The sequence below is a fragment of the Trachypithecus francoisi genome, unplaced genomic scaffold (assembly GCF_009764315.1).
Source record: "Trachypithecus francoisi isolate TF-2019V2 unplaced genomic scaffold, Tfra_2.0 Lachesis_group3, whole genome shotgun sequence".
Taxonomy (NCBI): domain Eukaryota; kingdom Metazoa; phylum Chordata; class Mammalia; order Primates; family Cercopithecidae; genus Trachypithecus; species Trachypithecus francoisi.
In genome coordinates, this window is record NW_022681468.1 from 31,757,734 (window position 1) to 31,780,533 (window position 22,800).

A 22,800-nucleotide genomic window follows, 5' to 3' on the forward strand; every position below is an offset into this window, starting at 1 on the left:
TTGAACCTGGGAGGCAGAGTTTGCAGTGAACCAGGATCGTGCCACTGCATTCCAACCTGGCTGACAGTGAGACTCCGTCTCAAAAAATAAAAATTAAATTAAATTAAAATTAAAATATCATTATTATTATTATTATTTTAATGGAGGATGTCAGGCCTCTGAGCCCAAGCCTGCATGTATACATCCAGATGGCCTGAAGTAACTGAAGAATCACAAAAGAAGTGAAATGGCCTGTTCCTGCCCTAACTGATGATACTACCTTGTGAAATTCCTTCTCCTGGCTCATCCTGGCTCAAAAGCTCCCCCACTGAGCACCTTGTGTCCCCCGCCCTGCCCACCAGAGAACAACACTCTTTGACTGTAATTTTCCACTACCTACCCAAATCCTATAAAACTGCCCCACCCCTATCTCCCTGTGCTGAGTCTCTTTTCGGACTCAGCTCACCTGCACCCAGGTGATTAAAAAGCTTTATTGTGGGGGCGCCGGCCTCCGCCCGGCAGGGAGGGGCTCTCTCCAGAGGCTCAGCCTCCTCTGCTCCCCATGGGCAACTGCCAGGCAGGGCACAACCTGCACCTGTGTCTGGCCCACCACCCACCGCTGGTCTGTGCCACTTTGATCCTGCTGTTCCTTGGCCTCTCCGGCCTGGGCCTTGGCAGCTTCCTCCTCACCCACAGGACTGGCCTGCGCAGCCCTGACATCCCCCAGGACTGGGTCTCTTTTTTGAGATCTTTTGGCCAGCTGATCCTGTGTCCCAGGAATGGGACAGTCACAGGGAAGTGGCGAGGGTCTCACGTCGTGAGCTTACTGACCACCTTGAACTTCGGAGACGGTCCAGACAGGAACAAGACCCGGACATTCCAGGCCACGGTCCTGGGTAGTCAGATGGGATTGAAAGGATCTTCTGCAGGACAACTGGTCCTTATCACAGTCAGGGTGACCACAGAAAGGACTACAGGAACCTGCCCGTATTTTAGTGCTGTTCCAGGAATCCTACCCTCCAGCCAGCCACCCATATCCTGCTCAGAGGAGGGGGCCGGAAATGCCACCTAAGCCCTAGAATGGGTGAGGAGTGCATTAGTGTCTGGCGCCACGAAGGCCTTGTGCTGACTGAGCTGCTCACCTCGGAGGAGAGGAGCTGGCTCTGTGTGGCCCCAGGCTGCTGGTCTTGGGCTCCTCCTGCTTCTTTTCTGTGGCCTTCTCTGCTGTGTCACTGCTACGTGCTTCCACCCGTGCCGGGAGTCCCACTGGTCTAGAACCCGGCTCTGAGGGCACCAGCATAGTTCCCGACTTGTTTCTCAGGTGTAAATCAACTTCTTGGGCCTTTGCTCTGAGTTGGAAAAGGTCTTAGAAAAAGCGAAGAGCTGGAATGTGAGGGAAAATAAAAAGCTTTTATGCCCCCGCCCCACAAAAAAAAAGCTTTATTGCTCACACAAAGCCTGCTTGGTGGTCTCTTCACACAGATGCCTGTGAAAGAGGAAGTAACCCACAAAGGCTGAGTGCCTAGGGCTCGTGCAAATCATGAGGCCTTGAGTACAAGGGCCTGGAATGACACAAATCAGGTTGGAATTACAGCTCCTCCACTGAGCTCAGAGTGTGACCGGGAGAATTCTCCTCTTTCTCTTTTCTTTTTTTTTTTTAAAAATGGAGACATGGTCTCGCTATGTTGCCCAGGCTGGTCTCAAACTCTTGGCCTCAAGCAAGCCACCTGCCTCGGCCTCCCGAAGTGCTAGAATTATAGGCGTGACTACCGCACCTGGCTGATTTTCCTATTTTTTCATCTGAAGACAGGGTCGTTGATAAATCTTGCTTTCCAGGCCACGGGGTGCTGCCCGCTTTTGTCTCCTTTGGTATGTATTTATGCATTCAATGGCTGTCTTTCCCCACTAAGCTGTAAGCTCTACGAGGGCAGGGAGCCTGTCTTCCTTATTTCCTACATGTGACATTTACAGCCCTCTTACTGCATGCTATGCATTGTTCTAACTGCTTCAAATGCATGACATCAGCCATGAAGTGTTTTATCCCATTTTACAAATGAAGAAACTAAAGCTACATGGTCCAATGACTTGCCCAAAATCGTACCGTAGGAAACGATAGGGAGATGAGGGTTTGAACCCTAGGACCCACACTCAACCACAGCCTCTGGCTAGGATGCTCAGCCCAGAGCCCGGCAGACCGAAGCGGGAAAGAAGCAGGTCCTGGAGGGGGCGAGTGGCTCAGAGGATGCAGAGTCTGAGACACTGAAATGAAGATTTGTTCCTGGTGGGTCGCTGTGCAACGGAGGAGGCAGCGAGTCAGGAGGAAGAGGTGCTCCTAGCAGACAGGTGTTTTCCATTCATGAAGGAGGAAACGTTCAGGTCAAGAGAATGATCTGACCACATCAAGCACCATAGGGATTCTCCCCTCAGTGAGTCACCCCAGGAAGCTGACCAGGTTTGTTCTTTCTGGGGTAGGGGGACTAACAAGCCCAAAGAGGACCCCTGGTGCTCCAGGGCTCTGCAGCCTCCACCAGAACAGGTCAGGTGCTCCTCCACTGGCTCCTCTCCATGTGCCCACTTCATGCTACTCACACGTCGAGATATTGGTTGGTTGTCTTTCCATTTGAACTTTACTTTTTGTAATGGTTATCTTTTCTGGCTACAAAATCACCCACATAGCTTCATCTTAGAAAAAGCGGGGCTGGGCGAGGTGGCTCAAGCTGTAATCCCAGCGCTTTGGGAGGCCGAGACGGGCGGATCACGAGGTCAGAAGATTGAGACCATCCTGGCTAATACGGTGAAACCCCGTCTCTACTAAAAAAAATACAAAAAACTAGCGGGGCGAGGTGGCGGGCGCCTGTAGCCCCAGCTACTCGGGAGGCTGAGGCAGGAGAATGGTGTGAACCCGGGAGGCAGAGCTTGCAGTGAGCTGAGATCTGGCCACTGCATTCCAGCCTGGGCGACAGAGCAAGACTCGGTCTCAAAAAGAAAAAGCAGAAAATACAAATAAACATGCACACAAAATAAACAAGTGAAAGTCCCTCATAATCTCACCCTACAGGAATAACCTGGTTTAATATTTTGGTATATTTATTTCCAGTCTTTTTGAGAATTCCTGAGAGTCAGGAATTCAGGAGTGACTTACCTGGATGGTTCTGGCTCAACAGTCTCTCAGGAAGCTGTAGTCAATCAACTGACAGGGGCTGTGGACTCTGAAGACTTGACTGAGGCTGGAGCATCTGCATTCAAGGTCACTTATGTGACTGTTGGCAAGGAGTTCCAGTTCTTCGCCACACAAGCTTCTCTGTAGGACGGCTCGAGACATGGCTCTCACAAACTGAGTGACCCAAGAAGAGAGTGACAGCACCCGAGACTGGAGCTGGCCTTTTTATAACTGAATCTTGAAAGTGATATGCCATCCCTTCTTCTGAATTCCATTTGTTCGAAGTGAGCCTCTAGGTATGTACATCTTTATACATGTGTATACATACATGCATGTATGTATATATATGAGTACATTTATAAATATGTTTATATATTATATAATATAAATATATAAATTATATATAAAATATAAATATATGTTACATATATACTGCATAATATACAAGCAAATTTACGTATTTCCACTTATGATCTTTTTTTTTGAGATGGAGTCTCGCTCTGTCACCCAGGCTGGAGTGCAGTGGTGTGATCTTGGCTGATTGCAACCTCCACCTCCTGGGTTCAAGCTGTTCTCCTGTAGTCCCGAGTAGCTGGGACTACAGGCATGCACCACCATGCCCAGCTAATTTTTGTATTTCTGGTAGAGACAGGGTTTCACCATACTGGCCAGGCTGGTCTTGAACTCCTGACCTCAAGTGATTCACCAGCCTCAACCACAGAGTGCTGGGATTACAGGTGTGAGCCACCACACCTGGCCTCACTTATGATTTTTTTATTTTACGAAGTTGCAAAAGTGATATGTATCCATTACACTCCTTGACTTATGGCAGGGTTATATCTATATAAACCCATCATAAATTGAAAATATAACTCAAAAGTTTGACTTAAGATATTTTCAATTTATGATGGGTTTATCATGACATAACCCCATTATAAGTCATGGAGTACTTCTACACACACAAACACACACACACAGACACACATACACACACATACACATTTCTCATTGGTTCCATTCCTCTGGAGAACCCTGACTCATACATCATCACGGAAATGGTTGAACACAGGATGGTTCATATAAACCATGGTTGCTGCAAGGGTTAATTCCAGCAGGCCTGGAATTGACATAGACTGATTTACCGAAATAAAAGCTATTCCTGTACAGCACTGAGCCCTGGTCAGGGCATTAAAGATACCGATTAATAGTGCTGTTTCGTAACCATGAGTCTGAGGGATTTCAATGTGGTTTGTACAGGCTTATCAGCAGCGTTTATTTTTATTTTTACTTTGTTCAGCATTGTGTAATGATAACAATGAGATTGATGGTTTGTTCCTGGTCTTGGTGAGACCCCTGGAGGACTGTGCTTTTGGGACTGGTGACACAGCAAGAAACATGCCTACATGAGCAGCAGGGTATATGACACCCTGGTGGAAACTCCAGCTTGGGCCTCCCAGTTCTGAGGTGTTCTGTGACACACGGGTGACTCTAGAGAGAAGGTATGTCTTGCGTGGCTCTTCCAGAGGTGGACCAATTGGAGCCTGCACCTGACCTCTCTGGATCCCTTGATGTCCACTTAACTGCTGTTGCTGCATTAAATGAATGCTTTTGCTGCAATAAGCAGTAGCTTCGTAAGCATTGTCAACTTGAAGCCTGTGAATCTTCTTTAGCAATCAAACCCTGCCTAATGACCACTGTTAGTGCACGTAGGATGTAAGCAGCCCTGGCTTTCTTTTTTTAAAAATTAGAGACAGGGTTTTACTATGTTGCCCCGGTTTTTAAAAAGGTTTAGATCTACACAAATAGCCTGGGAAAAGGTTTATAATGTAAGTGAAATAAGTAATTTGCAAACTAAGAGGTAAAACATGATTTCATCTTTATTTCTTTCAAATGTGTGATGCCGTGTGTGTGTGTGTGTGTGTGTGTGTGTGTGTCTAGATGTATTTGTAGAAAATTCGGGGAAAAAACAAAGAAGTGTAAAGAAGTGTGCACCCTAAATCATCAATGAGGGTTACCTTGTTGTGGGGTATGTGAAGTGAAGGAATAGAATGGGCTGGAAGGTCTACTGCTCCGGTTTGAATGTCTTTGTCCTCTCGGAAATTCATGTTGAAATTTAATCCCCTATGCAGCAGTATTAAGAAGTGTGGCCTTTAGGAGGTGATTGAGGCATGAGAGCTCTGGCCTCATGAATGGGATTAAATGCTCTCATAGAAGGGTGTGATGGAGGGAGTTTGCCCCCCTTCCACTCACTCTGTCCCTTCCACCATGTGAGGCCAGTGTTTCTCTCTTCTGGTGGACGGAGCAACAAGGCGCCATCTTGGAAGCAGAGACAGGGCCCTCACCAGACCCTGAACCTGCTGCCATCTTGGAAGCAGAGACAGGGCCTCACCAGACACTGAACCTGCCAGCACCTTGATCTTAGATTTTCCAGCCTCCAGAAATGTGCGAAATAAATTTCTGTTATTTATAAATTATGAAGTCTGTCATATTCTGTTACAGAGGTACAAACAGACTAAGAAATTGGTACCAGAGAAGTAGGCCTGTTGCTATAACCAATATCTTGAAATATGGAAGTGGCTTTGGAACTGGTTAAGGGGTAGAGGCTGGAATAGTTTTGAAGCACATGCTGGAAAAAGCCTGTATTGTCATGACCAGAATGTTAAGGGAGATTCCGACGAGAGCTCTGAAGAGGAAAATTGTAGAGACAGCCTCAGTGTTAGGGATTATCTAAATGGTTGTGAACAGAAAGCTGGTATTCTAGAAGAAGCCAATCTGATGAAGTCTTAGATGAAAACGAGGAATATCTTATCAGAAGTTGGAGGAAAGGCTATCCTTGTTCGAAAGCAGCAAAAACATGGCTGAATTGTATCTGTGTGCTACTGCTTGGTGGAAAGCAGAATTTAAGATCAATGAACTAGCATATTTAGCAGAAGAAATACCAAAGCAAAGTGTTCAGGGTGTGGATGGCTTCTCTTAACTACTCATGGTAACATGTGAGAAGAGAAATAATTTAAAGATGGATTTTTTTTTTTTTTTTAAATGGAATCTCCCTCTGTTGCCCAGGCTGGAGTGTAGTGGATCTTGGCTCACTGCAACCTCTGCCTCCTGGGTTCAAGTGATTATTCTGCCTCAGCCTCCTGAGTAGCTGGGACTACATGTGCGCACCACCATGCCCGGCTAAGTTTTGTATTTTTAGTAGAGACGGGGTTTCACCATATTGGCCAGGCTGATCTCAAGCTCCTGACCTTGTGATCTGCCCGCCTGGGCCTCTCAAAGTACTGGGATTATAGGCGTGTGCCCCCGCGCCCAGCTGAGAGACAGAATTTTTAATTAAAAGGGAAACAGAATGATTTGGAAAATTCTCAGCCTGGCCATGTAAAGAATAAAAAAGCATGTTAGGAGAGAAAGCCAATGGTGTGGCCAAATGACCACAGATTAGTAAATCTGTTAATCTGTTGATACACAGGTTAGCATAGATTGAAGGAAGCTGGATGATGCTGTTCACCAAGATGATGGAAGAATAACCCTGAAAGCATTTCTGAGATCTCAGAGACTGCCCCACCCAACACAGTCAGGGCACTGAGGGCAAAATAATATCAAGGGAGGGGCCCAGGCCCCTTGTGAAACTTGGGACCCTGGGAATCCCAGTCCAGGGCGTCCTCAAGTCTCTGCTATCTGTATTCTGGCACGGTGCTCCTTGGTAGCCCCAGCTGTGGCTCAGGTGGGCCCAGGTGTGGCTGAAGCCACCACTCCAGAGGACACAAGTGGCGAACCTTGGTTTACACGTGGTGCTAACTCCACAGGCGTGCTGTGATGAGCTGCAGAGGCAGGGCTACCTCCACCTGGATTTCAAGGGATGCCTCAGAGAGCCTCAGGGCCCAGGCAAAGAAATGACACAGGGAAGGAGCTGCTGTGGAGAGTCCCCACCGGGGCAATGCCTAGTGGAGTCCTGGGAGCAGGGCCACTCTTGAGACCTCAGAACAGTAGGGCCTCAGGAGTGCAGCCCCAGCCCGGAAGCATCAGTGGCAGGCTACTAACCCCCAAGAGGCATACCCACCTTGTTTCATGTGATTAAAAAGAAGAAATGGGATCATAGGCCTTTCCAAAATAATTAGTAGGCTTTATTTATTCATTTATTGAGGCGGAGTCTCACTCTGTCACCCAGGCTAAAGTGCGGTGGCATGATCTCGGCTCACTGCAACCTCCACCTCCCAGATTCAAGTGATTCTCGTGCTTCAGATACCCAAATAGCTGGGACCACAGGCTCCCACCACTGTGCCTAATTTTTGTATGTTTGATAGAGATGGGGTTTTGTCATGTTGACCAGGCTGCTCTCAAACTCCTGACCTCAAGTCATCCACTCTCCTTGGCCTCCCGAGGTGCTGGGATACAGGCTTGAGCCACTGTGTCTGGTCAATAGACTTTAATTTTTAGTTTCACAGAAAAGTTGAGTATAGTTACAGTTTCTATACACTCCCTCTTCTCCACACTGCCTCATCCTGTGTATCACCTCCCTGACAGTTTCCCTTATTATTAAGAACTTACATTAGTGTACTACACTTATTACAGTTGATAAACCAAAATGATACATTGTTATTAACAAAAATCTACAGTTTAAATTAAGGATCATTCTTTGGTTGTATAGTTCTATGGGTTTTGACAGATGCAAATGTCATGTACCTATCATTACAGTATCATATGGAAACGTTTCACCACCCTAATAATCCCCTGTGCTGCACCTGTAACTCCCTCTCTCCTCCCTGCAGCCCTGGCAACCATAGATCTTTTGATGATCTCCCTCCTTTGCCTTCTCCAGAATGTCATATGGTTGGAATCATGCAGTATGTCGCCTTTTCAGACTGGCTTCCTTCACTTAGCAAAATATATTTAAGGTTCCTCCGTGTCTTTTCATGGATTGACAGCTCATTTCCTTTTACTGCTAAATAATATTCCACCATTTGAATATATCATAATTTATCCATTCACCTATTGAAAGACATCTTGGTTTCTTCCAATTTGGGGTGATTATGAAAAAAGCTGCTATCAACTTTTGTGTGAACATAAGTTTTCAATTCATTTGGGTAAATAACGAGACATGTGCTTGATGGATTATGTGGTAAGAGTAGGTTTGGCTTCGTGAGAAATTGCTTAACTGTCTTCCAAAGTGGCTGCACCAGTTTTGCATTTGCACCAGCAGTGAAGGAGAGTTCCTGTTGCTCCACATCCTGCCCATCATTTGGTGTTCTCTGTGTTTTGGATTTCAGCCACTCTAATAGGTGTGTGCAGGTAGTTCATTGTTTTAATTTGTAATTGCCTAATGGCATATGATGTTGAGCATCTTTTCATGTGCTTATCTGTCATTTGCGTATCTTTGAGGTGTCAGTTCAGATCTTCTGCCCATGTTTTAATTGGGTTGTTTGCTTTCTTATTGTTGAGTTGTAAGAGTTCTTTGTATATTTTAGTTATAAGACCTTTATCAGATATGTGTTTTACAAATAGTTTCTTCCAGTCTGTGGCTTTTCTTTCCATTCTCTTGATTATAGGTCATTTTTAAAAACCCTTCTGTGCTTTTCAAGTAAATGTTTAGATTTAGGAAAAGAAGGTAAACAGGAATGACTTCTCTTAGTTTAGCCACCCCTGCCTGGCTAGATTTCTAGCATACATTTCCTAGTAAGGAGGAATTGGCTGCAAAATGAAATCCACACCTCTGTGTTATACTTGTGAACAGCTTTTCTATTTATGTAACTAATTTAGTCAATCTCATTGTTTATCTATCAGTTTATGATGAAAGAAAATCCCGCTTTTGACAAGTCCGAATGAAAGAACCACAGTCTTGTGCGTGGGAGGGGTAGAAACTCTAAGGCCCCACGTGGATCATCTGCTCCTTGTAGAGGAGCCCAGTCAGGGATGGGGGTGGGCTGCAGGGGCCGCCGACCCCTCCACCCACCCGATACAGAGCAGGGTCTGGCCCACTCGACCAGGCATCGACCCGAAAAGCCCTTCCCTAAGAAGCTGAATGTTTCATTCGTGCTTGTTTCATGAGCCCCAGGAACTGTGGCCTTGGACTTCCCTCACAGTTCCCTTCCTTTCTAATGAGGGAAGGGGTGTCTCTGGAGCCTGGGCTAGAGGCTGCTTTAGAAATGCAAAGGTTTCAGCTACTTGAAGGGAATGCATTTGAGGGAAGTCTCTTCTGGTTTCTTCTGTGCCTTCAAAGAGGAACAGAGCTTTTTCAGAAACTCTGCAGAAAGTCAGTGAGTTCAGACGCGCAAGCCCTTGGGCCCCGAGGAGATTCCTTCTCAGGTGGTGTTATGCAAATAGAAGGGTGGACTAAGTCTTTATTTCAAGAAAAGAAAGTCAGAGGAGAATAATTATACCTTTCACATTTGGGCTATAAATACTGCAGTGAATAGGGCTGGAAAGGAAGGATTTGGGGGCTGGGGGGAGCTGAATCTGTAAAGCCTGTGACTAGCTTTTCAGGATTTCTTCTTTCAGAAAGGGTAGTCAGGCTGGGATTGAGTGTAATGGCACCAACTAGAAAAGCCTCCCAGGGGCTGGGCACAGTGGCTCACGCCTGTAATACCAGTACTTTGGGAGCCCGAGGCAGGCAGACCACCTCAGTCAGGAGTTCGAGACAAGCCTGGCCAACATGGCAAAATTCCGTCTCTACTAAAAATACAAAAATTAGCTGGGTGTAGCGGTGAGCACCTGGTGTCCCAGCTACTGGGGAGGTTGAGGCTGAGGCAGGAGAATCGCTTGAAACCAGGAGGCGGAGGTTGCAGTGAGTGGAGATGGCACCACTGCACTCCAGCCTGGGCAATGGACTGAGACTCTGTCTCAAAATAAAAAATAAAAAATAAAAATAAAATTTAAAAAGAGCCTCCCTGAGGATGAGGCCACCACTGCAGTGACGGCCTCTTGGTCACCTGAAAGAGGCAACTGTGAGATGGCCAAGAAGGAAGCGGTTCACGCACTGTTGAGCTGACGACTAGGGTTGGGGTGGGGGAGGCCCGGACTGCCATCAAAAGACGAAAACGTTGACGTGCATGAGAGCGACCCTTGGGGGAACAGAATAAGATGGTCACCAAACCCCAACATACACCCAGCTGGGGTGGGGCTTTATTTCACCTCAGAAGGAAATTTACCCGAGCTTAGGTCGAAGTCTCTTCCTTGTCACCCCAGACCTGCCCCAGGCCAGCAGTGACCACAGGGACCCGTCCTCCTCCCCGAGAGACTGTGCCCTCCCTGAAGGCAGGGATTTTGTTGGGTCTATATTTGCCTTCCAGCCTGGAAGGGGCTCACTTTCAGTTGAGTTAAGTCCAGTGGCACCAGCTGTGTGATGCTGGACAAGTCTCTTATCTAAGCCTCAGTTTCTTCGACAACAAATATTAATATAAGACTCACCTCACGAGAACCCAGCATATGGTTCATACTCAATAAAAACTAGTACCTGTCCCTTAGTTCCCAGGAAAGCCATCCTCTTAGCTGCGATTATGCAGTTTCTTTTTCACACCCAGGTAATATGAGCCTGTAAACCTTTATAGTCATCATCTACCTTTTAGCCTGGAAAACCATGTATCAGGATATTAGAATTAAAGTGTGGCTTTTTTTGTTTGTTTGTTTTTTTGTTTTTTGAGACAGAGTCTCGCTCTGTGGCTCAGGCTGGAGTGCAGTGGCGCTATCTCAGCTCACTGCAACCTCCACCCCCCCCCCCAGGTTCAAGTGATTCTCCTGCCTCAGCCTCAGCCTCCCCAGTAGCTGGGACTATAAGTGCCTGCCACCATGTCCAGCTAGTTTTTGTATTTTTTGTAGAGGCAGGGTTTCACCATGTTGGCCAGGCTGGTTTCAAAATCCTGACCTCAAATGATCCACCCACCTCGGCCTCCCAAAGTGTTGGGATTACAGGTGTGAGTGACAGGGCCTGGCCAAGAATTAAAGTTTTGATGGAGACACCAAGGCTTAGATGTGAAGCCAGATCACCACTTGCAGACTGTACACATTTTAAACAACTTACTACAAAACGATTGGACCCTTCTGCAGTTTGAGGAGATAAGAAGGGCTCCAAGCACAAAGGTAGGGAGGGACATTTGTAGAGCAATTTTTTTGAGAGAGCCCTTGCGATGCTGAGTCCCTGCCTTCCTTCAGGCAGGAGGGAGGGGCTGCTGCCTCCTCTTCTCGAGACCTGTGAGAAGGAGACTTCCATGGAACCTTGTAAAGAAGTGGTTGTGCTGGGCTGTCTGTATATCCTGCATGTCTCTGGGCAAGGGACAGAAAATGGGATGCCAAGGGCTTCCCAAAGCCAGCGCTGGACTGTCTTGGGTTCTGTCTAGTAGTGCCATGTGGAGGATGCTGGGATGTACCAGCAAGATATTAGAAGTGAGAGCAGTCTCCTGGGACATATGGGGAAAAGGTCCCTGAAGATAGAAGCCTCAAAAGAACTCACAAAAGCATCTATGAAATAAAGGATCAGCTTTGAATATATGCCAAGCCCAGTGCACCCAAAGCCAGCTCAGAATCCTAACAGGTCAATGTCATGAGGCCATTCCTGCATCCTTGCCACTGCTCTCACCTCCTGCTCCATCCTTGGGAGGGATCAGAAACTGGCCAGCCAGCTTGGGAGGGAGGAAGGGAAGAAGGGGAAGAGGAGGAGATGGGCAAGGGGAGAAATAGAGAAGAGACAGTCGGTCCTCCCTGCCCCACTGCAGGCCACCAGCCTGCTACAGGCCTGAGCTGGGGATGGGGGGAAGATTTGAACATTAAATAAAACCTGTGATTTTGAGTCTATCTTAGACTGGAGCTTCTAATTAATAAATTATGCTTAGTATGGCAGAGGACTGTCTGCAGAAAAGCAGACAGAGTGAGCAGAAAAGTCGCTGGAACTTTCATCTGGGGGAAGGAAAGGTGATCCTTACTGGGTACATTTCAAAGTGGGAAATGACATATAAAGTTTATTTTAGTTTATCATGAGTTGTGCATTTGAAATAGCCAATCTTATGGACCTACCTCTAGCTCTACTGGGTTTGCTAGGCTACAAGGCATGAGTGGCAGAGCAGTTTGTATGGAAGTCTGGATCTGCAGAGCCCTTCCTTGCTCTAGGCCCCACTCAAAACTGGCAGGTTGGCCAGGCACAGTGGCTCATGCCTGTAACCCCAATACTTTGGGAAGCTGAGAGGGGAGGATCACTGGAGCCCGGGAGTTTAAGACCAGCCTGGGCAACATGGCAAGACCCTGTTCCTACAAAACGTATCAGCCAGGTGTGATGGTGTCCATCTGTGGTTGCAGCTGCTCAGAAGCCTGAGGCAGGAGGATTACTTGAACCCAGGAGGTCGAGGCTGCTGTGAGCCAGGTCCACACCACGGCACTCCAGCCTGGGCAACAGAGTGAGACCCTGTCTGAAAACAAAACAAAACAAAACACTGGCAGCTTTCCAAGGCACTGAAAAATGGGTTAGAGGACTCCTCCTTAGTGTGGTAAATATGCTGCTTCCAAAATCCAAAGAGGTCCGCTGGGCCTGTGCCTCTTTCTTAGTGATAGGGAGTAAAGTGCAATAACCTGCCCTTTATTTTGAATGAGATGCTTCAGAATGCCTCAGACGCTGCACCACTGTAAACATCCTCAGCGTGGCAGGCCCAGAACCCTCATGAGGCCTCCTTGCCCGCATCTCGTGCTCGTGTGCCACTAGGGCCTCTGGAGCGCTTGTAGCTGCTGCCCTGTGGGTCTGATTAGCACAATGCACCACGCAATGGGAGCAGGATTCTGTGGAATGTCAGGGAGATCAAAGCTCCCATGGATTACACAATGTGGGGCAGTAGGAGAGTTACAAATCCTCCACCTGGAGAATAAAAGGGAAAAACATTCATTCACTGTCTCTGCCTCCCGCCTCTCAATGAGTCAAGGGAGACTCTACAGACATTAACTCCCCAAATTTTCAGGTTTCCATATGGGCAAGTGCCAAGGAGGCGGCCATAGAGGACCCCCAGGACAGGAAGTGGGAGGTACAGGGTGTGCACCTGTAGGGAGGCTTTGTCAGATTACACCTGTGTAAAGTTGCTTACCTGCTCGGAGCTGGTCATGCAACAGAGTCAGAGGATTTTAAGTGGAGCAGAACAGGTGACCACCCAGGGGTGTACCCTCCTTCAGAGAGGCAGAGGCTGACACGAACATGTAATTACTTTGTGAATGTTCCAAAGCATTAGTAGTTGCTTCTTTAGGAATCACCCACAGAGTCAGTTTAGGAGCTAAACAAACAAACAAAAAAATCAGTCTCAGGCCAGGCACGGTGGCTCATGCCAGTAATCCCAGCACTTTAGGACGCCAAGGCGGGCAGTTCACCTGAGGTCAGGAGTTCGAGACCAGCCTGGCCAATATGGTGAAACCCCGTCTCTACTAAAAATACAAAAATTAGCCAGGTGTGGTGGCACACGGCTGTAGTCCCAGCTACTCGGGAGGCTAAGGCAGGAGAATCTCTTGAACCCAGGAGGCAGAGGTTGCAGTGAGCCAAGATCGTGCCACGGCACTCCAGCCTGGGCGACAGAGGGAGACTCCATCTAAAAAAAAAAAAAAAAAAATCGCTCACAATATTTAGTTTTTAAAGCCAAAACAGTATGTCCTCCTTACCTAACCTCCTTATTAACCATAAGCTAGCTATTTCCAAAGAACAAAGATATGCTGGTATGATGAACAAGCTCATTTCAGAATTTCAGAACTGTAATATAAAGGAATAGGACCTGCATCAATCTCATTACTTTGCATTTAATGTGTGTCTGCTTGTGTCTGTGAATACACTTATTTGTGTATCTACATGTGTATCTGGTGTGCATGTAACTATGCTTATGTCTGCATCGTATCACATATCTGTGAGTTTGTGTGTAAGTCTGTAGATTGTATTTCTGTGGATAGTGTGTGTTGACCTTCTGCTATGTGCCAACCACTGTGACGAGCACTAGGGATGCACCACACAGGGACTCCATCCTCATGGCACTTACATGGGAAATAGTCTATCTTGCCTAGTAGTGAGAAGGGTCATATTAGGTTGGTGCAAACGTAATTGTGGTTGCCATTAAAAGTAAACATCCTCAGCGTGGCAGGCCCAGAACCCTCATGAGGCCTCCTTGCCCACATCTCGTGCTTGTGTGCCACTAGGGCCTCTGGAGCGCTTGCAGCTGCTGCCCTGTGGGTCTGATTAGCACAAGGCACCATGTAATGGGAGCAGGATTCTGTGGAATGTCAAGGAGATCAAAGCTCCCATGGATTACACAATGTGGAGCAGTAGGAGAGTCACAAATCCTCCACCTGGAGAATTAGGTAAGGCGGACGTGCTGTTTTGGCTTTAAAAACTAATGGCAAAAGTAATTTTGTCATTACTTTTAATGGCAAAAACCGCAATTACGTTTGCACCAACCTAATAGTTAAGAACCTCCAATTCTGAATATCCCACTGTGGCGAGCAGAATAATCTCCTCTCGAAGATGTCCACCTTCTAATCCCTGGAACCTATGAATATGTCACGTGGCCGGGGGAATTAAGGTTGCAGGTGGAATTAGGGTTGCTAATGAGCACACATTAAAATAAGGAGATTATCTGGATTAGCGGGGTGGGCCCAATGTGGTCACAATGGCCCTTAAAAGATGGCATAGGGAAGGCTGGGCACAGTGGCTCATGCTTGTAATCCCAGCACTTTGGGAGGCTGAGGCGGGTGGATTACCTGAGGTCAGGAGTTCGAGATCAGCCTGACCAACATAGTGAAACCCCATCTCTACTAAAAATACAAAGAATTAGCTGTACGTGATGATGGGCGCCTGCAATCCCAGCTACTTGGGAGGCTGAGGCAAGAGAATCCCTTGAACCCCGGAGGTGGAGTTTGCAGTGAGCTGAGATCGTGCCATTGCAGTCCAGCCTGGGCAACAAGAGCAAAACTCTGTCTCAAAACACAAATAAACAAAGAAAGATGGAGGAGGGAGGGAGGAGGGAGGAGGGAGGCAGTGTCATAGCAGGGGGTGAGAAAGATGTGCGGCCATTGCTGGCTTTGAAGGTAGAATGCAGGCAGCCTCCAAAACCTGGAAAAAGCAAGAAAGTAGATTTTCTCCGAGAGCCTCCAAAAAGAATGCAGTCCTGTCGACACCTTGATTCTAGCCCAGTAAGAAGCACTTTGGGCTTTGGACATCCAGAAGTGCAAGACAAAATTTGTGTTGTTTTAAGGGATAAATCTGTGATAGTTTATTATGTCAGCAAGAGAAAATGAATATACCTGTCAAAACTGGGTTCTGTCTTCAAAGGCTTCCCCTTTGCTCACGGTCCAGTCCACAGCTCCACTTACAGGCGCAGTACAGTCGGCTTTCAAGTAGGGCTTGGATTGAAAAGTCAGCAGGTAAGGAAGAAGTCTAGAGTCCAGATAAACCTTGAACACGCCCTAATTGCCTCTCCCATAGAGAGCAGGGACCAGGATCCACTGAGTGCAGAGCAGAGCAACACTCCTTAAGGTGTCCTCACACCCGGGCACCCTCCCCCAGGGCTCAACCAGCTAACCTCTTTCCACCCTTTTAATTGTCTCTCTCTCTCTTCAGGCATATAATTAAATTTGCATAAATTCAAAGAGCATATGCTACAATTCCATTGTAATTTCAGATTTGTTTTTATTTTCTTGAGTTTGCTAAGGAAATAATAAAAACAAAACCTCCTATTTGTATTGTGGCTTGTTCTCTTTTATTGCAAAATATATCAAGCATACAGAGGAGTGTGGAGAAGACAGTCCACATCTGTGCACACATCACCCACCTCTGAAAAATCCTAACGTCATTCTACATTTGATGCGGATTTTTAAAAAACAAATGAAATGTTGTGTGTAGAGTTGAAGTTGAAATCCAGCGTCCTACTTACCCTTGCCACGACATGCCTAGTTCCCTCCTCGCCCCGACCCTCCCAAGATCACTCCCTATGACTGATTGTGATATTGACAGCATTCTTGTGCAGGCTTTTCTACCTCTATTACCCAGATCTGTGTGTAGCCATAAACAACAAAGTACCAACGTATACATTTAGTTAGAAATATGACATAAGTGGTATCCTTGTGCAGTTCACTCCCCTACCCTTCATCTCAACAGTAGGTTTCTGAGATTTATCCATGTTGATACATATAACTCTGGTTCATTCTTTTTACCTGTTGAGTAATATTCAATTTTAGGAAAATACCACAATTTATTTGTTCTTATGTCATTTGGTTGTTGTCAACTTTTTTTTTTTAAATACAAAGCATCAGTGAACAGTCTCGCACATTTCCTTTTGCCCCTGTGCTAGAGTTCCTTCCAAGATTAGGGAGGAAAACTGCTAGGTCAAAGGATGTGTTTAGCTTTAGCGTTACTGGTTATTTCCAAATTGCTTTGCACAGTTTCTCACTGGCAGGATATGTAAATTTCCTTTAATCCTTTTGTGTATATATATATATATATGTGTATATATATATTTTTAGAAGGAGTCTAGCTCTGTCGCCCAGGCTAGAGTGCAGCGGCGCGATCTCGGCTCACTGCAACCTCCACCTCCTGGGTTCAAGTGATTCTCCTGCCTCAGCCTTCCAAGTACCTGGGACTACAGGTGCGTGCCACCACACCCAGCTAATTTTTTGTATTATTAGTAGAGACAGGGTTTCACTGTGTTAGCCAGGGTGGTCTTGATCTCCTGACCCCATGATCCGCCCGCCTCAGCCTCCCAACCTTTACTCCATATTCTTACCAACACATACTTGTTTCTGCCCATCTGATGGCTAAAGTGTCTTGTCTTTCTCAGGCCATGGTTGCATTCATCAACTCAATTGATTCTCATAGGAACCCTGGGCAGAGGTGGCACAGGTCTTATTTATGACCACCTGGCAGGAGGGCACACTGAGTCCCGGGGGGGAATGATGCATCCAGCATGGCTAGTTGTGACCAGTCAGGAGCTGAACAGATCCAGGAGTCTGGGATCTCAGGCATTCATTACACCATAGGGACCACGTACAGGGTCAGAACACAAACTTGGCAGCCTATCTTTAGAGAATAAAACATATTTAAATAACCTGTACTATGTAAATACCAACAACTATCCATGCTAACAGAGGACAAAATAATTACCATTTTAGGGGAGTTTATTTCACAAAACACTTTGTATATCCATTCCTCTTTTGATCCTGATAACTCCATAGAAAGACTTGGATTATTACTGTTCCCACTTCACAGATAAGAAAAATGAAGCCCACAGCTAGTCAATAGAAGATTACATCATGAACCCGTTTGCCTTTAAGGTGTGTTTTCTGTACACACCCTTGGAGATGGTTTGCTTGAGAGCTGGGAATTCTTAGTATGTGCTGTGAGCTCAGGTGGGTCTGCACCGTCTCTCCCGGTTTCCTGCACAAGCTCCCTGGCAACTGAGGTCACACCACAAACACATTTTTCCTCTCATGGAGAGGCTCAGCCTCAGGTTTTATGCACCTGAAGTCAGACTGGCAATAACATCTTGGCTCTGCCATTTAACACCTGTGACCTTGGGCAAATTACCTCTTCTGTGTGCCTCAGTTTTCTCATCTGTAATGTTGGGACGCTAGTACCTACCTCCCAGCCAGGCTGCACAAAGCAGCTGAGGTCACACATGCACAGTGGCAGGTGCCCAGAAGAAACTCAAATGCTGGCTCTTGCAATGAAGCCTATAATTGTGACTTCTGGCCACAGGAGCAGCCAGTGGTCCTGGTGAGGAATGCTCCGCACAGCACAAGTCACTGGTGTGGTGACTTTGAAAGACAGGACCGGGCGCAATGGCTCAAGCCTGTAATCCCAGCACTTTGGGAGGCCGAGACAGGCGGATCACGAGGTCAGGAGATCGAGACCATCCTGGCTAACACGGTGAAACCTCGTCTCTACTAAAAAATACAAAAAACTAGGCGGGCGAGGTGGCGGGCGCCTATGGTCCCAGCTACTCGGGAGGCTGAGGCAGGAGAATGGCGTAAACCCGGCAGGCGGAGCTTGCAGTGAGCTGAGATCCGGCCACTGCACTCCAGCCTGGGCGACAGAGCGAGACTTCATCTCAAAAAAAAAAAAAAAAAAAGAAAGACAGCCCACCTGCTGTGAAATAGGCTAAGGAGGCTGTATTTTGGAGATGCCAGCTCCTGGTGGCCAAGCACAGGACCAGGGGAGCCACAGCCAGTGGCACGTGGCAGTCCTGCAAGAACATCCACTAGGTCACTGGAGGGACCCTGGTAAGTCCACTTCATTTTTCTCATGGCTTGAAAAATATCAAAGGATTACAGCACAAGGGGTTCCTGACGCAGAACTGCCTCACCTGCATCGTCCGGACCAACAGCGTCAAGACCCCCGAGGCAGAAGGCAACCCGCTGCCACAACCCTCTGCCACAGCTGACAGTGAGGGGACCAGGTCCTGTTTCTAGGGCGGGGTGCAGGGGAGTCCACGACAAGTGTGTTGGGTGGAGAGAAACTGAGAGGAGTGAGCGCGGGAGGGACCACAGGTGTGTTAATCACCATTCTCCACTTCTGCCCATCCCAGAAGGCCTCATCCATGATTTGGGAAGCAACCCAGGTTCACTGCTGTTCTTGACACGAGTCATCACCAGCAACTAGTTATCCTAAGTCCAGCGATGGAGGAGAAAGAGCACATGATTAGAATGCAGGAGTCAAGTTTAGTTGGGTAAACTGTAGCCTTTGCAAGCTTCAGTATACAAGGGAGCTAAAAACACCTCTCCCGCCTTCCTCATGCATGACATGCCTTGAGAACTGCTGAGTGCCAGGTACACAGCAGGCACTGAGTGAATGCCACTGAGCTGCTCCGGCTCTGGGTGGCAGGGATTCAGCTGTGGGGGTGAGGGGGGTGGAGAAGCTGTCCACACCCTTCCCCAGGTCAGGCACACATTGACCAGAGTAGCTGGCTCACTCTGTGATCATGGGACAACCTGAAACTCCATCCAGCCTTCCCAGAAACCACGAGGACAATCATAGTGGGTTGGTGACAGGAGGAAAGTCACAGGCCTCTGGAGGTAGAGTTCAAACACCAGCTCTGTCCCTTGCTAGCTGGGTGGCTCTGTCCCTTGCTAGCTGGGTGACCTTGGATAAGTCGCTTGCCTTCCCTGAGCCTCGGTTAAATCATCTGTAAAATGGCAAGAATCATGCCTATTTTGTGCTGTTGTGAGAAGGGAAGAGACTATGTCTGCTTGTCATAAAATAAGTCTTCAACAAATGGTGGCTGCGAGTTTAACATCCCTGGGCTTCTAATTCGCCATCTGTGAACTGGGGACAAGTGTTGCTCCCTGGCAAGGCTGCCATGAAGACGAAATGAGACAATGTATGGAGCAAGCACAGGATTCACTCCTTACCGAAGGCCCCAAGAGGGCAAGACTCAGGTCTGTTTCATCCTCCAGTGAATTCTCAGGGCCTGGCACACAAAACAGGCCCTCAGAAAACACCTGCAGAGTGAGTGAACACACGGACTGCTCTCAAAATAGTAACTGCCGGTGGCTTAATGTCTCTGAGCCTTAGCTTCCTCATCTGTGAAATAGGACAGCTGTCGTGAAAGCAAAAGGGCCTATAGCAGAGGTGCCAAACAGTCTCCGACTCTGAGAGGGCCTTGCACCCATTCCCCAGGCAGACACCACGCAAGGCGGCTGTGTAAGTAAGAGCAATGTTTACTGAGCGATACAGGACTGAGTACTATGAAGGGTTTACAAGGATGGAAATGCACCCCGCCCCCGCCCTGGCCACCCCCGACACCCAAAGACTACAGTACTTAGGAGTTACACACAACGGCCGTAACTGGTGGCTATCTGTTCATAACAAACAAACCATAGCATATTTATACTGTATCACATCGAGTGATTATAGAAATCCATATATATATTGCTTGTATAAAATCTTTTTTTTGTAAAAAATATTAAAAAAAAAAAAAGGAAAGTATAAAAAACATGTGCAGTTGAAAGCCCTGCCAGGACAGCCAGTCTGTAAACATTCGGTGAGTATGTGCTTTGGAAGGGCGCCCGCGCCTCAGTGCCCACAGCAAACTCCAGCAGGGCTGGCGAGGGTGCGCCCGGCTGCCGCCTCCTGGGCAGGGCCGCGCTGGACCGAGGTGGGTGGGGGCATCAGGGCCCTGCAGCACGCCCCTCTCCAGCTTCGCATCAGGGTGAGGGGCAGGGCTGGGGGCAGGTGGGTTGCAGTTTCATTCTGAGTTCTGTCCTCAGCCTCATTTTGGTTGCAACTCATGGCTTTTCCTGGCTGTTCGGAGGTTCCTCGGGTGGGTGCCCTGGTGAAGAGGCCGGAGGAGGGCCCAGGGCTGCCTCGTTGGGTGTCTCCCTGGCCTCACGCCTCTGTCCTGCCTCCTTCAAGTGGGGCCCCAGGCAGGACAGCCCTACCCGAGGGTCAACTTTGGTCTCAGCGCTTGGTCCCTCTGGGTTTCCTCAGCCCGCTCTTCCCCCTGGGTGGCTGATCTGAGTTTCACAAAAAAGCTCGGCTGATGCTGGCTGTGCTGAACCTCATTGTACAGTTTTTCATGCACCAAAGGAAGGGCCATCTGGGGCCCCCCTTCTCCTCCCTCTTCGTCACTTGTCCTCCTCCTCTTCCTCCTCCTCCACCTCCTCCCAGCCCATGGTCACTTCTTCTCGAGCTGCTCGAGCAGCGGGTTGCCTTCTGACTCAGGGGTCTTGACACTGTCGGTCCGGACGATGCAGGTGGGGCGGTGCCGGTTCAGCATCAGGATGAGCTGCTGCCGCTCCTGCTTCAGCTCCTCGATCTGGGTCTTCAGCTCTGCGTTCATGAGTTCCAGCCGCTCTGATTCCTGTGTGCAAACACAGGAGCATGCTGAGTTTCATGGGGACTGGCTCTGGGGAGAGGCTCTGCCTGTGGTTAGGCACAGGGCATGCTGGGCCGGCATTGGCCTGTTTTCTGCAGGAGGAAGCACAGACCCTGCTACTGAGCCCCTGGCTAACTGACTTTCTGCAGGCAGTGCCCGCCACAGCAGTGACACTGGCGTTACGTTCAGGTTATATTCTAGGGCCAGCCAGGCTCACGTCCCACCTCTCTTCCCTCCCTCAATCCACCCCAGCTTCAGTGACCGCCTTGCTGTTGCTCAAATATGCCAAATACTCTGTTGCCTCAGGGCCTTTGCACAAGAAAGAAAGGGTGGGCAAAGAAAGGAGGCCAGGTGGACTTAGAGCAGGTCTATGGAGCAAGCATGGGGGTCCCTGAAGGCGGACACAGATGGCGGTGTAATGGCAATGTGCTTTGATGTGTGACAGACACATGTGGGAGATATCTTGGCCGGTGGGATGAGTGAGTGCAGTGTGGTCATGTTATTCCTCCTAAAACATGTGCTTCCTAGCTATTAGTCTATAATTATTTCAATAGCCTCTTCCTTATCCCTATAATCTGGAAGCTTTCCCCACAGACAGGGAATCAGCAGTTATCCTGCTGGATCCCAAATGAGGTTTCCAATAGACCTCGAGTGAGATTTCCAGGGAACTTCCAGCTCAGCTGGATAGGTTCCAGGGGAAGAAAGGAATGTTGACGATTTGCTTTGGGAGGTGGCGAGGATTACATGTCCATAGTGTAGATGGGAGATGGGCATATCCATTCAGGGCTTGGGGAGTTGAACAGTAAAACAGCATCTGAATAATTGTTCTTGGATTATGTCTGAAAACTTTGAGAGTTGACATTTATTCGAGGACCAGCAAAGTTTCAGACTAGTGGTTCTCAACTAGGACTGATTTTTGCTTCCTGGGAGACATTTGGCAATGTCTGCAGACGTTTTTGATTATCACAACTCAGGGGGAGCTGTGCTACCAGCATCTAGCAGGTAGATGCCAGGGATGCTCTAAACACCCTTCAATGCACAGGCCAGACCCTGAAGTATTTAGTCCAAAATGGCGACAGTGCAGAGATTGAGCAACCTGTATCAAAGAGCAAGCAGTAGTTGCAACTGCGTATGTGACAACCAGAGGGCCTGTGAGCCCATAAGCCTGCCGGTCCTCCTGGCAGGGCACAGGTGGAGCGGCCTCCCCAGGGGGTCCCCAGAACCCTCAGTGGGCCCAACCCTCTCCTTCCAGGGGTGCCATCTTCCTCCCACAGCCGGTCTGACCGAACTGTTCCTTGTGCTCATCTCCGAGGCGGCAGCATGAGTGCCCGGGAACTCAGAACTGCTGAGACGGGCAGGCCTCGTGACCAGACGCTGAGAGAAAACAGACTCACTAAAGGAAAAAAAAATGCTCGGGGAAAATATTCAAAACCAGCTCTGGTGGTTTTTGGTTCCACAGGCTGGGACGTGACTGGGAAGCTGGCCTGGTCCTCTGTTCTGAGAATTCCCAGAGAGGCGCATCTCGGAGGGCCAGGAGAGACCCCGCGTGAATCCATGGAAGCCTGTGAGCCCTCAGGCTGGGGCAGTTAGGTGCCAATGTCAGCCCCCTGCTCACTGGTGACTCTCTGGTGACCTTGGGAACTTCTTACAAACCCTCTGACTATCATGGTCTCCCCAGCCCAAGGACATAGCTCCATCTTCAAACTCTCCTGAGCCCCCGATTCAAGGAGTGTCAGGGTAACCCACCCATCCGTGAGTGTTTGCTGAGGCCCTGCTATGTACAGTGAATGCCCCGGGGAATCCAAGGGCCATGAGCCCCCAACTGGCTCTTGTGGCCTTTCCACTCTAAGC

At 48.3% G+C, this 22,800-nt stretch overlaps 1 protein-coding gene and 1 pseudogene across 7 annotated transcripts in view; one reads left to right on the forward strand and one right to left on the reverse strand.

The window, feature by feature from the left end:
• Window positions 1-480: 480 nt before the first annotated feature.
• On the forward strand, window positions 481-1,398 carry LOC117069310 (annotated as a pseudogene). Its single transcript, XR_004431498.1, has one exon. The product of XR_004431498.1 is annotated as an insulin-like growth factor-binding protein 3 receptor (transcript).
• Window positions 1,399-19,774: 18,376 nt separating this feature from the next.
• JDP2 (Jun dimerization protein 2) overlaps window positions 19,775-22,800 on the reverse strand; it is a 43,431-nt gene continuing 40,405 nt past the window's right edge. For all 6 annotated transcript variants that reach the window (XM_033187385.1, XM_033187386.1, XM_033187383.1 and 3 more), the window contains one exon: window positions 19,775-20,934. In XM_033187385.1, coding sequence (XP_033043276.1) covers window positions 20,749-20,934 — 186 coding nt within the window. In that variant the 3' untranslated portion in view covers window positions 19,775-20,748. The remainder of the gene's footprint in view (window positions 20,935-22,800) is intronic.